The sequence below is a fragment of the Cydia splendana genome, chromosome Z (genome assembly GCF_910591565.1).
Source record: "Cydia splendana chromosome Z, ilCydSple1.2, whole genome shotgun sequence".
NCBI classification, from domain to species: domain Eukaryota; kingdom Metazoa; phylum Arthropoda; class Insecta; order Lepidoptera; family Tortricidae; genus Cydia; species Cydia splendana.
This window is the reverse complement of record NC_085987.1, coordinates 5,779,679-5,798,547: the sequence shown is the minus strand read 5'-3', so window position 1 is coordinate 5,798,547 and position 18,869 is coordinate 5,779,679. Positions and strand designations below refer to the sequence as shown.

The 18,869-nt window shown below is 35.5% G+C and overlaps 1 protein-coding gene across 1 annotated transcript in view; it reads left to right on the top strand.

The window, feature by feature from the left end:
* LOC134805027 (arrestin, lateral eye-like) overlaps positions 1-18,071 on the top strand; it is a 101,624-nt gene extending 83,553 nt beyond the window's left edge. The window contains exons 6-13 of the mRNA XM_063778319.1: positions 3,482-3,531; positions 8,999-9,126; positions 14,269-14,320; positions 15,082-15,169; positions 15,992-16,100; positions 16,777-16,915; positions 16,962-17,081; positions 17,539-18,071. Coding sequence (XP_063634389.1) covers positions 3,482-3,531; positions 8,999-9,126; positions 14,269-14,320; positions 15,082-15,169; positions 15,992-16,100; positions 16,777-16,915; positions 16,962-17,081; positions 17,539-18,071 — 1,219 coding nt within the window. The remainder of the gene's footprint in view (positions 1-3,481; positions 3,532-8,998; positions 9,127-14,268; positions 14,321-15,081; positions 15,170-15,991; positions 16,101-16,776; positions 16,916-16,961; positions 17,082-17,538) is intronic.
* Positions 18,072-18,869: the final 798 nt, after the last annotated feature.

The window sequence follows — 18,869 nt, the reverse complement described above, 5'->3', positions numbered from 1 at the left end:
CCTCAAAAAGATTGAATAAAATGAAGTGTTTCTTTTGGAACGGAAATAACACTGGTATTGAAATAAATGTCAATTCTCGAGATAGGATAGAATTGGGCTGGCACTTATTATTCAACTGAATATCAATGAGATCGGGATAATAATGTATTTTCTGCCTTAGGCTACGTCTGTTATTATAAGGGTCAAATATAATGTCAAACTTTTTCTAATTATATTTTGAAAACATTGATAAGAACTGGATACCCAATCAGCCGCAAAAAATGGCCCCGCAAAAGTAACGTTAAAACAGGCCCCTATTTCACCAAGCCGACATTTGTCAGTGACTCGAAAGTGACAATTGTCAAGTGACAGGTGACAAGTGACAATCTCGTAAACTGTTTTTGTATAGAAGTGCTTATAAACTTGACAGGCATTTAGTTACTATTGTCAATCTTTCATTTAATGACAATGATTTGGTGAAACAAGAGTAGTTTTTATAAGTCGACATGTTTGTCAATTTGGCGGTAATTCTTGACATGAAATCGGAGCTGTGTCAGGCTTAGGCGACAATTGTAGTGTTTTCGTTGTTAGCAAACCCTGTTATTGGCAAACGTTGGCAAAACTTTGTGCCCTAAATTCGCCTTTAGGGTACAAATAAAAATCGCTTTTAAATTCTTCTTAACAAGCATGAAATCATAATAACACTATAAATAGTAATTGTTGCCTATGAAGGCGTTTAGTACTTCAACATTTAGGATTTGGATTTGGAATAAGTCTCAGTATAGTTTTGATTAAGTTGGGGACCGGTAGCGAAATTAGGTAAGTATTGTTTTTTTTTAATAATTTACTTGGGCGAAGTTGGGCACTAACGGTAAAGTTAGGGTTTTGGTTAGAAAATGAATATCCGCGAAAGCAACAGAGGTGATATTCTTATACAAGGGAATATATGAATTAGGTACGAATAGATTTCTACTTTGACGTCACTGCACTTTGCATTTGCAGAAAAAATAACTTAAAAGTAACAAAAAAATAATGCTTTCACGCCCTGTCAACAAATAATGTAGGTATACGCTGCATTAGATGGGGTTGGGATCTCAATCAATATCATGTTAGTGATGACAACACGGCACATTGAAAGCAATTAACGATCTCTTGTCAAGAATTGACAAATATATCGACTAGTAAAAATTACCCTTGTTTCACAAAATAATTGTCATTAAATTTAAGATGGACAATTGTACCAAAATACCTGTCATGTTTATATGAAATTCTATACAAAACAATATACGAAATTGTCACCTGTCACTTGTCAATTGTCACTCGACATATGTCACTGACAAATGTCGGTGTGGTGAAACACAGGTCTGTCATTTTTTGAAATTGTCGTACCTGTCGTACTTGGTGAAATAGGGGCCGATCACGCGTTACTTTTTCGTTTAGTATTGTATGGACCGCTCAAATGTATTGTGAAGTTGTCAACAATGTCGTAAAATGGTCGTAAAAATATGCAAAAATAACAATGATAAAACAAGGAAAAAGCATGGAATGTATTTCTTTCGGTTAGTTCTTTGGATAGCATTACATAATTTATGTAATCTGGTGGTAATTTCGTGGTTTTGAATAAATTATTTTGTTAGTACCAAAGAAGGGATGTGAAGGAACAAAAATCTAATGAGTCGATGTGAGGTCAATACTTTTTTATTTCTATATGGAATTCGTAAGATATAATATTATGTATAAATTCAAGATTTCCAAGAAAACCTATGCGACGTGCAGAGTGGACTGCTATTATAGCAAGAGATAGGGGTGATACAGTTTTAAACAAGGCAAAACGGCACTTGTGTGTTCGGCCCATTTCCCTATTTCCGACATAGGGGCTATTCATAAATTACGTCATTTCAAATTAGGGGGGTGGGTCTGGACATCGGATGATGGTAGCATGACGTAGGAGGAAAAAGGGTCATTCGAAGCATGATTATTGGATGATTTTAGGGGGGAGGGGGGTCAAAAATCGTCAAAAGTAAATGACGTAATTTATGAATATACACGACCAATAAGGGCTTACATCGACTAATTGTAAATGCTAAACCTGTCTGAACACAGTGACAACCACAGGATTTTTTTGATAAAGCCCATAACCAATCAGTACCAGTAGCGACCTAAATGTCCCCGTGCACTATATTGCAAAGAACGAAAGTGCAAAGACGAAGAGTATTATATAGATCTATAATACACAGTTATTTAATAAGTTGAATTTATTTCAAGGAAAATAGTATTTAAAGACGTATACTTACTTATTAAAAATAAATTTGTTTTATGATAACTTACACGGGTTGTTACCATCAATTAATTTTATTTGAACTCCCGATCAAATCAAATTTGTTTCATTTATTACTTTGGTTTTTCTGTACAGTAATACCTATTAAAATGTACCAAAGGGACTCCTTTGGTACATAAAGTTAAGTTTGGTACTTAAAGTTTTAACAGTGTTGGTACTAATGTTTACAAATTTGACACTTAACGCTTACGACAGTAAGTTCTTTTCCGTACAAAACGTACTTTAACGTAAGCGTTTTTATCATCAATGTAAATTTGTCGCTTATATCATTCTGACCCACGTTTTGTTGACGTTTTTGTAAAAAAAAAAAAAACCCACTTTAATTAATTGATGTTTTAAGTTATTAATTAGAAACGTAAAAAAATCAGCACCCGTCTAGGTATAAGTAATAGCACCTTTGCTTTGTTAGAGTTAGACCAAGATAAGTCTGCAATGATTTTGATAGCACACGCAGTGCAAGTGTTATTTTAAACATCATACTTCTATGAAATTATGACTAACACTTGCACTGCTTGTGTGCTATTAAAATCGTTGCAAACTTATCTTGGTCTAACTCTACATCTCTTGTTCTGGAAAATGAACACGTGATTTCACATACTTAAATGTAGTAGTAATGAATGAAAAATGAGTATTATGTCTTATTTCAAGAGTCAGTTCTGCAAAAGTTGAAGGTTATATTTAACTTTTTTGTGAGCATGGAATTTAATAAAATGAAGTACAGAGCAGATAATAAATAAGTACTTGCGCTCCGGAAAAAAATCGTCCAACTTTGTTTTTTAAAAAACAAATTTATCTTTATGAGTTTTATTTTTCAGCAGAACAGAAAATTGAGTAGATATATTTTTTGAAATACCAGGTGTTTGCGTATTGTTAGGGTGTTAGGGTGTCCTAAAAATACTTTGACAATTATTTTTTACTACGGCATATTGTTAAAAATTGTGACAAATATTAGCTTTTGTGTATCAAAACTAAATATAATTATATAATTTTTTGAAGGTAATATATTTTAAATTGGTTAAGTAAATGATTGTAGTTTTAATTTTAATGGAATTTTTATAAAAGACGTCTAAGGAAGATTTTTTTTTCTAAAAATTAAACATTAACGTATTTTCGGACTACTCTTTATTAGTATGTTTAATATTAAAATGTTTCGTATTTTTCTAGGATCAGAGGAAGGAAAAAACAGCAGGAAGAGACTTCGAAGGAACAGCCAGGTTAGTTCTAATGTTACCTACTCTAAAACGTATAAAGCAAACCAGGTTCTACGATCAAAGTGTATTACCGAAAGAGAAGAAAGACTAGAGCATTGCGTCTCGCTTTGATTACGGAATTAACGATGTCATTTAATGTTACCGTCGTGACAAAAAACATTATAACAATATGATAACTTAAGGTGACATTCAGATGTCAACTACACCACAGATGCATTACAGACATTACAGCGGCGGTGTTGAACCTTGAAACAGATGTAGTGCATAAGTAATGGTTTTCCATCGTATTTTCTCGGAAACGTTCGTATTTGTCATGCTACTTCATTCAACCTTCACTATTTGTACCGAGACTGAGCAAAATAGCAAGACACGTTCGGACGTTTCCGTGAAAATACGATGGAAACTTTTCAGGATTTTCGTAAGGATATCCTATACATAGATTAGGTTAGGTTAGGTTTGTTTTATGGCAATGCTGAAAAGTGACGCGTTTCTGAACCAAATAAATTATGACTAACGAAAATGCGGGCAAACACGATACATTATGACTTAAAACTTTTTGGGAAACAATAGAGACCCGTCACTCATTTTATTAAGGAAATTGACAGATTCAGCGGCATCAAGGCCGCCGCAGTAATGTCACAATAGATGCAACCTGCATCAAAAATCTCGGTTGCTCCAGTTCTTAAATACATCTTAGGAACACAAAGATATAAGGGAACCTTTTTCTTCAGAGACCGGAGACATTCCGTATTTTGCCTTATTAATGTCGTGTGTTAACGCAACTACCTATAAGTGCAATAAGTAAAAAAACAATATTTAATAAAACAGTTTAATTTGTTCTCTAGTTTTATGGAAATTGCTTACTTTCCACACTTATATCACATAATGGAAGGTGGGGTAAGACTAAGACTTGTATGGAATCCTCATATTGTTTTTCTTGCCCCGAGCAAAGTAAACTATGTTAGTCTTACCCCACCTTACCTTATGACTATGATTAACCCTTAAATCGATAACGTCCACTATACTGGACACCCCAATCAAAACTATCCCAAAAATATCTGCACCAAATATTAATACCACGTCTCTGCTACAACGACTGTGATAGTACATTACTACAGAGGCTGGGAAGTAAGGGGTTGCCGGCCCAATGCATATAGAATGCCGAACGTAGTCAGGCCGGATAGTTATGAGGCCGACAACCCCTTTTCACGCCGAGATATGTATAGTGCTTTTCTTAAACATGCAATGAAATAATAATAAAAATTGATGATGATTGTTTCATATCCTAATGTGATAGGTTATTCAGTGCGTGGGGTTCATAAGGGGAACGAAAATTTTATTATTTTTGCGCTATTTTTGCATGTTTGAGAAAAAATGAATTTTGTTATTTATTAATGAATTTTGTTATTTGTTATTTATTAGACCGATATCAACCTGAAACTCTCGCTTGTTTGGGATAATTTCGCTCACGCCATATTCAATATAAGTCAACGTAGATACACAAGAAAAACCTTTTCACAGTGTTAGCCGAATTTCCTAAACATACTGCGACATCTAAGAGGATTTCACACCCAAATCTGATTGCTGGTAAACACGTCTGTTCTGCCTCTTTGAAGAATTACCGTATACCATCGCCCACACTGTTAACTTTACATCGGTGGACCTTATGCCATTTGTAATAAGGTCCACCGAAGTACAGTTAGGAGTGTTGCTGTTTGTACATAAGTACCGTGGAAAAACAAAACAGTTTTGTTGTTCAATCATCCTGTTATGTAAATTGCGTATAATAAAGGGTGGAAAACATCAATTTCGGTACAATGCAACCTTCGTAAAGAGAGATACGACATAAAATGTAACCCTTTTCTTGGCAACGTATCTCGCTAAAAGGTCAATGTCAATACGGATAATGTGGCTGCGGGTTAACTGTGGCTGGGTTTTACATTTTATTTTACGCATTGATTAGTGCTTAGTGTGAGTTCGTACATTTGCCACTAAACGCAAGTAGTAAAATTGAACTCGCAATAAAACTAATCAATGTGAAGATCCCAAAGTGAAGGCCAGCCGCACTTATCCGTATTGACTTATACTACCCTCCTTTTGTATTTATTCATAGTTTTTTATTTGTTTATTAGAGACAAGCGAGGTTTAATTTCACGATTTTTTTTAAATTTGCAATAAAAGGGGTAAAGTTCTGTAGCGGTAAAAAGGGAACCTATATTAAAAGAACCGGTCGGATTCAGACGAAACCAGCATTATTATATTATTATACAAGTTATTGCAATAATTGATAAAAAGTTTGTACAAACATGTTTTTTTGACATTGATATTTTCATACCGCCATGCACTACAGGGTGTAGTGCATAATTGTTTTCCATCGTATGTATTTTCTCGGAAACGTTCGTATTTGTCATGCTAGTTCAGTCAATTACTTTATGTACCGAGACTGACTGAAATAGCAAGACACGTTCGTAAGTTTCCGTGAAAATACGAAGGAATCAATTATGCACTATATCTGTAACACGATTCGAGGTTTTACCCGTGTCAATTCACAGTGTGACATAGTGACGTGTTCCGCATAAGGACCGTATGTGTATTTGGCAACTTCTTCAACTACATACTTTATTGCTTAAGAACAAGTACACACTTGAATGAATTATCAAATGCACATACGGTTATTATGCTAAGCAGCACGAGTGACACGGGAAAACTGCGTTAACCGTGAGGTGTAAGAGCAATTTACCAGAGTCGCTTACATATCGCTACTCCTTGAATACTTATAAAAATGCTAGGGAGCCAATTATCAGACTGATAAAGCCATAAAGGCTTGGCTCAAAATTTTAAAGAGTCATAAATATTCGGCTTCCTAGCATTATTATTAGTATTGAACTAGCGCGACGTAAGCGACACGCTGTTGAAATGCTCCAGGCTTTCATCTCTGCCTGCCAAGCGACGGCTCGCGGATTGATTTATAAATTTTCTCAGCACAGGTTAAAAAAACATAAAGTCGAAAAAACATGGTTGTGACACAATAGAGAATAAGAAAAAAACGGGTTTCGAAATGCCGACCGTCGAATTTTCCTGTGCTTTGACAATTTATTTCAATCCATTTTTTGCTACGCGGTTGTATAGAAATAGGATATTGCAAAAAGCGAAATCACACTTTTTAAATAAAATAAAAATTTCAGAATGTTTACAGACTTTTATGGAGTTTTCGTGGAATGCAAGAATGGTCTCCTAAAATACTCACAGAATAGGTGAATAAAGTTTTGCTATATTCATTTGCGAAATAAAAGGTTTAATTGAAACTTAGCATTAATAAAAATACAGATAAAAGTTAATCCGACTACTACCTAAGTGTAATTAGAAATTGTAGGTATAATCAGACCTTAGGAATATTTAAGCTCGATTTAATTATTTTGAATAAATACCAAGAAATTTGTTGATTTCACTTATCACGACATTGAAGTGACTTTTATAGGCCCTTTATTTTAAGTTGATTTATAGATAGTTTACGTTATTATTTTTAAGGTTATTTAATGTCTGATGTTTAATTAATTTAATAATTTTTCAATTCTTTTTATAAGATGTACTTGTAATTTAGTTCAAACAGGCCAATACGAGTTATAGTTATTCGATCGGTTTCCTGATAGGTGTTCACGGGTCTAACGGGTTTATATTAGTTAAAACTCCAGTTTATAAAATAAGATGTTTAATCTTCTATTGTGGAAAAATGAGTATAAAATTTGACAAGCAAAAAAAACAAAAGACATACGCTAACTTTTTTATAGGTAAAATTATATGCTGCCAGTCTCTGCGGAGGTTCTATTCCATTTTCTTGCGAACATGCCCCCGGGCGTTGAAAGCTTGCCTTTCAACCCAAACTGCTCAACCCAGGATGCAAGTACATCATAACAGCAGATCGCCGAGTTACTGAAGAGGTATCTTCTCTTCTAAGAGCATAACGTCGTCAAGTTGCAACGCTTGAGTGTGTATCACTCAGGCTCTGGTGGAAGATTCCAATGCTTCCTGCTTGATTTGACTGCTGTCACAATTGTTCAACGCTAATAGACTGGCCAATGTAGCGTACTCCTCGAGGTCATGAACCGACACTGACGAAAGAGGGCGGTCACCGATGGAGTGGTAGCAGCAGCCTTGCAGCATTCTTGAAATAAATGGCAGCAATTCTTCTGGGTGGGACGAAATTCAAATCAGTGGGAAGTGGCAACCAAACCAGTGTTGAGGTCATCGACGATAAACATTATGTTACAATACCCAGCACTCCTTAAATAAAATGTGGTTGACTTTACCCCAGCTTCCCATGAAACTCCAATGTAAAGGAGGACACGCAGAACTAACATTAGAAAATAATAATGTCATCATTGCTGCAGCATTAGCTTGCGAATCACAGCTGCGCTTTGATAAATAAGTTTAAGACTCACTGCATCCATCCATAAATGATGTACAGTATATAACTTAAATAATGAGTAATTAATGCTAGCAAGTAAATACTAAATAATACTGGTTAAGTCACCTGCTAGCAGTAGATAGTACCTATATACATAGTACGAAAACATACGAAAAATGCCTATATAGCACTTTTTTAAGTCTTAGTCTACTAAGAGCCAAAGTAGGTACACTAATGAGTTTACATATTTAAAAACGTAAGTAATAATAGCTGTGCTAATTAGTTGCTATTGTAATAAGTAAAATCTCAGAACACTAGGGTTTTTCTTTAACTTTAAATTTACATTTAAGAGAATATTTAGTCTTCTTGCCTAGTGAAAATCCTAGTAGTGAAATGCTTTCTAACTAATTTCCTGTTCGAGGAATGATGAGATTGTTTGGTACAGGGCTTGGCAGGCTGCTGGAACCGCGTGAGTTGGGTTCGAGTCTCATCGTCAAGCAATCTATTACTAGCGCAAGAGGTGACATTCGTAAAATAACAATTAATTCGCGAAGGAGCCGATACTTGACCGCTGTTTGTTGGGCCTGCGACTATATACCCTAATTTAGTCTCAAATAGTATCGTCTGTCCATCGCTTAATTCAATTTTATGCGACCCTAACAAGTTCCAAAAATGGTCAGCCCCAATCAAGATATCAACCTCGGATGGCTTATAAAAGTTAGGGTCAGCTAGACGGAATATTCATTCGTGATATCTCCATCTTTTGATAAGGCATTTCGTCAGATATTGATGGCAAAACAGAACAATTTAAATAAGTCGAGTAGGTGTCATCCAACGATTTAATTGGCACCTGGCACATTTTACCTACGTGAGACTTTAATTTGTTTATGCCTGTAACCGATTTATTTACACGATTAGTATGTAAATTTAACTGCCGACACATCTTCTCAGTCACAAAACAAGACGCACTACCATTATCTAAAACTGCTCTGGCTATGATCTCGCGATTGTCATGCCCATATACTTTAATCAATGCAGTTGTTAGTAGTCCGACGTCTGGTTCAGATGCATTCGAATGTGGAGTTGTGACTCGCATGCGAGCCGATAATGCAGGAACGGAGGCGGCAGCCGGCGCCGACGCCGTTGATGCCGGCGACGCAGGCCGCTCGCACGAACTTGATTCCGTTGTTTGCGTATGCTCTGTGACATGAACGAGTGAATTATGCTTGCGCTTGCATATTCCACAACCTGCCTCCTTGCAATGGTTTGCATAGTGATCTCGTCGGAAGCAATTAAAACAAACTTTATAATTCGGCAGCAAGTTAAGCCGCTCGATATTGCTTAACGCGAGAAACTGAGAGCAGTTATTTAAGCTATGCTCACCATTACATTTCGGACATAACTGAGACTGAGAAGTGACACAGTGTTCAGTGGGTTGAGTAGAAAGCAAAACCCTATGTTTAGATGCGATTTTAGCCGGCTGACTAGATTGACCGGCTCCTGATGCGCTCGATAACTCTAAGGTTTCAATCAAGTCTGCACGATTACGCATAAAAGTGATAAAATTATCAAATGAAATAGGCACAGTCTTATCAAAGCTTCCTTTATGTTCCTCCCACTCACGAAATGTCGTAGCGTCTAATTTGTTGCTAATAATGTGAATAAGGAGCGTGTCCCAATCAGGGACAGGAACCGGTTACCTTAACCGGGGTTTTTCATAGGGTTATTTTAGAGGTATTTATAAAAACCCCTACCATAACGGTAACCGCTTAATAAGGTAACACTTTGATTCGGTAACCGTATCAGATCGAGTTAACCTCTGTTACCGGTAACCGAAATAAAAACCCAGTCTATTCAGTTACCTCATTATGAGGTTTTTGACCAGTTCAAACGATTATAATCTTTACGCACACTTAAATTCAACTTATTATTGAATAACCGAGGTTGGCATGGGCGGTCTATGAAGCCTCCAGCACAACCAAGTTTTTTTGCCTTTCCTTTGTTTATCTTTATACCTACCTGTGTGGTGTGTTCTTATTATAAATTGTATGTCTTTCCCATCACGGAACAATGGTGTTCCGGACCTTTGGGAGGCGTGCGCGGAGCCGAAGCCAACACGTAGAGGCCCTTTTGACACTTTAATGAAATGTAAGGGGTACACCGAGCGGAGGCTGCCCTTGCCCGTGTCATGGGACGCACGCAGAGGCAGCACCCGCTAGGGTGTAAGGACTATTGAGAGTTGATGGAATCTAAAATGAACTAGGTTATTGGGTGAAAGCGATGGACTAAGAACTGAGCTATGGGGTAAAAAACCGGACGCCTGCCTAATAAAACGGTATGCAATTTTATTTCCGGCAGACGGTGACTCGCCCTCACAAGATGGGCCCCCACAAAAAGCGACATCTAGGATGGCTCAAGGGCAACACCGGTGTGAGCGGCTCAGGGGTGTCGAGAGGTGTGCGCCGCTTTCTACCCAGTGGCTGTTAACAGCCACTGTGCCAACTCGCGTCTTATGCATATTTCACTTCCACCCCTGGAGCTTATAGCTCTAACGACTCCACTCTGGCCGGCCGGCTAAGGTAAGCCAGAGGCAGAGAATCCTGTCCCACCCACCCTCCTTGCGGGTAACAGAACTCTCCAGGAGCACTCGGGTACGTGAGGTCGCTAATCCCCAACAGCTCGCCACAAGCTGCCCTGCGTTGACTGATTGCACTGGTAAAACCAGCGGGCGATGGGGTCGTCACATCCCTACGCCTTCTTACATCCCTACGCCTTCTTATAAATATTATTATATTATAACTAAAATAATTAAAATAAATAAATTAAATAAGTTTAATAAATTAAATAAATTAAATAAATTAAATAAATTAAATAAATTAAATAAATTAAATAAATTAAATAAATTAAATAAATTAAATAAATTAAATAAATTAAATAAATTAAATAAATTAAATAAATTAAATAAATTAAATAAATTAAATAAATTAAATAAATTAAATAAATTAAATTAATTAAATAAATTAAATAAATTAAATAATTTAAATAAATTAAATAAATTAAATAAATTAAATAAATTAAATAAATTAAATAAATTAAATAAATTAAATAAATTAAATAAATTAAATAAATTAAATAAATTAAATAAATTAAATAAATTAAATAAATTAAATAAATAAAATAAATTAAATAAATTAAATAAATTAAATAAATTAAATAAATTAAATAAATTAAATAAATTAAATAAATTAAATAAATTAAATAAATTAAATAAATTAAATAAATTAAATAAATTAAATAAATTAAATAAATTAAATAAATTAAATAAATTAAATAAATTAAATAAATTAAATAAATTAAATAAATTAAATAAATTAAATAAATTAAATAAATTAAATAAATTAAATAAATTAAATAAATTAAATAAATTAAATAAATTAAGTAAATTAAGTAAATTAAGTAAATTAAATAAATTAAATAAATTAAATAAATTAAAAAAATTAAATAAATTAAATAAATTAAATAAATTAAATAAAATAAATTAAAATATAAATAAATTAAATAAATTAAATAAATTAAATAAATTAAATAAATTAAATAAATTAAATAAATTAAATAAATTAAATAAATTAAATAAATTAAATAAATTCAATAAATTCAATAAATTCAATAAATTAAATAAATTAAATAAATTCAATAAATTCAATAAATTCAATAAATTCAATAAATTCAATAAATTTAATAAATTAAATAAATTAAATAAATTAAATAAATTAAATAAATTAAATAAATTGAATAAATTAAATAAATTCAAAAAAAAAAATTCAATAAATTCAATAAATTAAATAAATAAATTAAATTAAATAAATTTAATAAATAAAGTCAATAAAATCAACAAAATATAAATAAAGTAAATAAAATAAACAATTTTTTTAGTATTTTTTTTAGTTCTGACGGCACATCACTAAAACTACTTTAATGTAGCAAACCAGTAAGCAACTGATAATAAAGGTTACCATAACTGAATGAAAACCTGTTAAAAACCCTTAACAAAAACCCTATCGCGATGGGGTTTTGAGATTAACTCGGTTAAAGGTTAGGGTTACCGTTTCAATAAGGTTACCATTACAATCAGGTAACAGTATGATAGGGTTACCGAATGATAAGGTAACCGAATCGATTGGGTTACCGAATTGATAGGATTAAGCGTAAAGAGGGGTTTTCCGGTCCTTGGTCCCAATGTTTGACAGGCTCACCTAGGGATTCTAAGCATCTCAGATTTTTGTTTACGTGGTCAATAATACGTTTTAAATGCACTGACGACTCCTTGATGATCGGCTCGATGTTAAATAAAGCAGATACATGGTTTTGTAATAACAATCTCTTGTTATCGTACCGCTCACACAAGAGTGTCCACGCCACCTCATAATTGCTACCAGAAAACTCAATAGAATTAATAATCAACACCGCAGATCCTTCCAACGATGCTCTTAAATAATGGAATTTATTAATGTTATCGATATCATCGTTAGAATGGATCAGACTTGTGAAAGTATCTCTGAAGCCTAGCCAATTCTCGTATGAACGCTGAAATTTCGGTAACTGAATAGTTGGCAGCTTAACCAGTTTACGATTCGCACCACTTCGCGACCCACGATTACTACATGACTCAAACTCGTCACGTTTTTTATTAAAATTGTTGAGCATATCCTGGGCCCGCGAGAGTACAGAGTAGCTATTTTGGAACTCATCTCGCTCTGTCATATGTGCATCTAAACTTTCACTGTTGCACTCTAACTGTGTCTGTACATCATCATAAAGTGCATACAATGCCTCAATCTTACCTATACGCAACTGCAATTGACTAGCTTCAGCTTGAGTTAATGACGACTCCTTCACTTTGCCTAGGTATGTAGTAAATAAGGTGAGTTGACCTTTATAACTGCCTCTTTTGCGAACTAAATCCTTTTCGTCAACCATTTCTGGGAAGCTGGTGTACGTACACCTTGAATGTAAACAATTTAAAATGCAATTAATAAAAAATAATCCCTAGTAAAATAATTGCTGTTATAAATAATACAGATAAAATTAGTCCACAATACGTACGAAATTAAATATAAATGACAATAGTCTCAAGTGAATAGATTAGGAGTGCACGAATAACAGCAAATTAACGGTCAGAAGTTGCGTTGACAATATCACATTTTAAATAATTACAACGAACTAAATTACAAATGAATCTGACTCATATAACTACCAAATAGGTACACTTTATAATAAAATATTCACTAACCTGGAGTACACTATAAATCCTACCTATTTACACTACCTTAATAACGAGTGCTGGTCCTAATAATAAATCCTAACACACTCAACACTGGCGGATTCCGATGTCCCGGTGAATTTCTTCATCACAGCCTCGGCAGTCATAACATCCTCAGTGACAAATTGGTAATTTATAGGTTTAGGTATTTATAGGGTTAGTTTCCCTTCGGTCCTTCAATAAATTCTGGTTTCTTTATTTACACCCGGTTCGTGTGGACCATGTTCACGGGTCTAACGGGTTTATATTAGTTAAAACTCCAGTTTATAAAATAAGATGTTTAATCTTCTATTGTGGAAAAATGAGTATAAAATTTGACAAGCAAAAAAACAAAAGACATACGCTAACTTTTTTATAGGTAAAATTATAAGCTGCCAGTCTCTGCGGAGGTTCTATTCCATTTTCTTGCGAACAATAGGTAAGGTACTGATCTGTCAGTGTCAAAAGTGACATTTCTTTAACTAAAAACCTCATTTCTACACTCAGTATAATATAAGTTTTCCTATGTAATATTAAGCTTGTTATGCTTGTAGGCACATAACAAAGCATTTATACGTGCGTACCGACCCACATTTGTGCACATGAAGAAGGAAAGTACTACTGTCTAGAAAAGGCGTAATTTCATACAAACAACAATCATTTACAACTTTTCATATATACACGGTGGCGAAACTTGGGTCCATTCATCTTGGTTTGAACTTTGAAGCACAGGAAATCGATGGCCTTTTGTTTGCGCAAAACTCATTTCCGAACCTCTGCGGTCCCCTTACGTCACCGTCGAGTTAATAGGTACTGGTGTAACCACACGTGAAGGTCGTGGACATATTATGTATACGTGCCTCGTTTTTTTAGCATTAAAAAAAAGGTAAATAATCTAGACGCGTCTTTTTATTGAAAAACGCTTTTGAAAAATATGTCACAGCAAATATATAACAATTATATAGCATTATATGATCAATTATTTTACTTTCATAAATAATAGTCAGGTACGATAATTTTAAAAAGCGTTTTTTAGCGTTTTTTAGTGTCAGAGGCCAAGATCCACTTCAGGTCGCTGCGCCACGGCAGTAAGTAAGTAAGCAAGTTTTTTAATAAAGAGACACGCCAAGATTGTTTACCATTTTTAAAATGCTAAAAAAATGAGGCACATATAGTGCTGTTTTCTGAGTGTTATTATAAGTAAGGGATGCGGTCCGTAAATCCTAAATTTGTGACCTAGGTCTGTAAATAATGTATTTTTTCATCACACTTGCTAGGCGATGCGGTCCGTAAATCCTAAATTTCGACCTAGGGCTGTGTCATATCTGTATTATACTTTCGTCCTAAAATTGCTACCTGTCTCCGATAAATCGTTAAAATTAAAATGAAGCCATCCGCTAGCCTAGCTGGCGTTGTAGCACGGAGTGGATGAGCGGGTTAGCGAAAAATAGTATGAGCAACGCTTACTGGCGCGGACGCGTGCGACAGATTCTAAACTAAACTTGGTCAAGCAGATCTTTTCAGTAGAAAAAAGCGGTAAATTTGAAAAATGTAGGCGCGAAGGGATATCGTCTCATAGAAAATTTGAATTTCGCGCCTTTTTCTACTGACAAGATTTGCTTGACCATCTATACATATCTACCTTCTCGTGCGTGCGCCCGCTCCGTGCACCCGCGGCAGCTAGCGCCACTTGCACCCGGGTTTATCCGGTTAAACCTGGAGTTCCCATGGTTACCAGAACAATTTGACACTGTATTAACAGTTTAACCGGTTAACCCCGTGTTAGTGGGATGGTGCAAGTGACGATTAGAGAATTAACTTTTGATGTTGAACTACATGTATTTTTTAGCCGCAGAAGCAGGTGAAAGCTCCAACCCCACAGAGCCGGCCGCGCCTCGCGTGGTCGTTGAAAAACCCTTCCTGCTTTGCGACGGTCGGTGAGTACCTACATTATTTTAGAACATTTCACATGTAAGTAGTGCTTTCTGATTTTGTTATTGAGGGTAATAAGCAGTGATCGTTAATTTTCCAGCAATTTTGTGCAGCACTGTTGGTTAAAAGCATATGTATGCCCTACTAGGTGGAATAGATAATTAGGGTTAATAACAGTAATATTAACCTTAACCAATCCTCTCCCTAGAAAAAAATTTAAGAAAATCCTTTATTTTTACTATGCTGCACCAAAATTGCTGGAAATTTTGGGACACTTTAATTCTCCTATTAGGAGGAGGAGAGAGCTCGTGATTCTGAGTAGAAATAATCATTTTGCATGCACCGTTCATGAGCGTTCCTCACGGTCGTATCAAAATAAAATTAAAAATGAAAAAAGTTATTAAATCTGAAATGGGCTCTAGGCCTCCGAGTTTCTTGTTTTAATCATCTTACTTTGAAAATATCTACAAACATTAAATGCCTTATCAAAGACATACTTTTAAAGGCAATTAACTGGTTTTGTGCGTGCTTCCGAGCTGAATAAACTTTTATAGGGGTCGCGGATTCAGATTACAATAGTACAATACGCTGTTTAGATACGTCACGCTCATAACTTACAGTCAAAATTGTGATTCGAAATTGCCCGCTGAAGTATATATTGCTGTAGGGTCAGAGGCCCTACCGCGAAAACCTATATTCCTTTATCTGACTCTCTATCGCTCGAATATGCAAGAGAAAATATGTGTAGTGTATTGTAAGTACATAAAATAAAAGTGTAAATAAAATGGCTCCTTTATACCTGGACATCGGGTATTATTTTTATACAGACTGAGGCTGGAAGCGTGGCTGGACAAGTCCGCCTACCACCACGGCGAGCCCATCATCGTGAGCTTCTCGATCATCAACCACTCCAACAAGACTGTTCGACGCATCAAGGTAACGTGTAATTTTGATGCAGGATGAAAAGGACTGGGAATTCATTTAAAACACTAGATGTGTCCGACATACGTGCAAGAAAACGTGTGACGAAAACTATCTAATGCTTAAATTCTAAATACATATGTTTATTAAGTTGCATGGTAGAGAAATCACACACATGAATAAACAGTACCAGCCGTGTGTATACATGAACTGGCAGCGTGATTTCAAATTTGGGATTCTTATCTTCATAGAATAGAATAGAATATTCTTTATTTGCTTAAAATATGGTACAATGAGTTGGTAAGGATAACATATATCTGTGCTTAAACATACTAAAAGTTTACCGGTGTGTGTGTGTGATTTCATTCGTTCTATTCACTTTTCTCCACACTAGACCAATAATACATATATTAAAACTCTAGGTATATTAAAACTCATATTTATTCACAGATTCTGAACTAATTCAAGTAAGTCCAATCATTACTTGAAGTAAGTAAAGTTAAGAGGACATTTGGACGTCTGACAACCTCTCTGCTACTTAATTTTTGCTTTACTGGCAATAGGGCTATTTTCCTAAATTACCTTATTAATAAATTGCAAGAAAGAAATAAGAAAAATGGGGATTCTTTAAAACTCCAAAACCAATTGGCAATAAACTCCGCGTTTCAAAATTCTAACGTCCTTCCCTCAGGCAATGGTCGTCCAACATGTGGACGTTTGCATGTTCTCGAACGGCAAGTTCAAGAACGTGGTGGCCTTCGAGAAGGACAACACCCCCGTGCTGCCCGGGCAGAGTCTCGACGGCTCCTACACTATGATACCTAGCCGGGGTAAGAGCCTTGTTCTTTGTGTAGGCGGTGGTGGTTCAGCACGTAGAGGTCTGCATGTTCTCCGACAGCAAGTTTAAGAACGACGTGGCAATGGTCGAGGATGACACCACTCTCGTGCCGCCGGGACAGCGGCTGGATGAAACCTATACCATGATACCCAGCAGGGGTAAGATTTGAAATAAAATTGAATATTACCTTAGAACCCGTTCACGGATAAAAAAGTGGACTCAATATTAACATTCTTACTAAAATTAGTCTACTTTTTCTGTGCCAGGTTTACTCGTAATACTTTTCCGCGTTAAAGGGCCTTAAAGTCTATAAATAATCCCAAAGACAGAAGCATCCACATACCTACTATTCGTAGAAGGTAATCAGACTTGGGAGTACAAGTCAATAAATAAGTACTATAAATAACTGTAAAATCACGATGAATTAAAAATGGGTTGTCTATTTATTACAGCAAACCTTGATAACACAAAGAAACTAGAATCGTATTTTTTTTTAAATTAAGTCCAATAGGCACATAATAACGCAGTAACGCTTATAACCCTGCTCATTTATGTTAAACTGCAAAATTGTTAATGATAACGAGTAAAAATATTAACTCCAGTCATTGTTCACAGGTGTTACAAAGAATTGGATTGCCCTCGAGGATTCCTATTCAAAAACCGGAGCCTGTCTGGCATCCACTGTCCTCTGCAATTCAAACTCACCCGATGACCGCAACGTGTTTGCCATTTACGTGTCCTACTACGTGAAGATAAAACTGAACATCAGCGGTATAGGCGGAGAACTGTCTGTTAAGCTGCCCTTCTCGCTCTCACATGCTAACATTAATGAAGCTCCTACTGACAGTGTAATGGAAGAAGCTACGCACCGCATGATCCTCGAAGGCAGAGAGAACAGTGACGACGAAGATGAAGAAGATAAAGAAGACGAAGAAGCCACTGCCGACGAAAATCAACAATCTGATTTAGAGGAAGACTCAAAAACTGTAAACGGACGTCGTTGTGTCTCCGCCGACGTTTGCGTCAACATCATCGAGAACAAATTGTGTGAGAGGCCTCGTTTCGAAGGGCCAACTCAAGTCCGTAAGTGCAAGCACGATGATGACGACATGAACCTTATTGTTCGCTACCCCGGCCCGGATACGTGATCCGACGAGGAACCAGACGCAACCAACGGGGCAAGCAAGACTGATGAAGCAACGAAAGCTACACCACGCATTATCGACGTCCATGCGAACGTCGAAGAGAAAACCAGCTTCTTTAGAAAGCTGAGGCAGTCAGTTTGCTGCTTGAACCGTCGTCATTCGTAAACTGGACTGTAAAAGTCTTTGCCTTCGACAATTAACATAGTGATGTTGAACTGTTTTAATGAACATTATTAAGAGAAACCCAAGCTTCAAATTACCCGCAGTCCAATGACATTGAAATGTCAATCGTTTTCATGGTTATCTAGTCGGAAATTTTAAAAGTTATAACTGTATAATTGTTCAACTGTAGATTAAGGATCGAAGTCAGAAGACTTGGTGGTGCCGAATTAAGCCTGAATGGAGTACGCTTACTAAATATAGTAGATTAGACATTTAGCGTCATTAAGATCTACATTATTATGAAAAATATTGAAAATGTCTTATATTGAAAATCTTATTATATTTTTTTGTTGTTTTTCCGATGGTCAATAATTAGCTATCCACAACAGTAATTTAATAAATTTAGATTTATTTTTTACCATTACGATATACGCCTATACTGTATATCACTTAGTTACTCCCTATACTTAACACAGGAGCTTCAAACCCAACAGTGGGGCACGTCGTCATAGAGGGACATCGGTGAAGATAAAGATATGACATGAAAATATTACAATTTGCGCCAAAAAACCCATGATCTAACCTAACGTAACAAGTAGACCAATATACTCGTACCTACTTAATGCAGATCCTTACGAA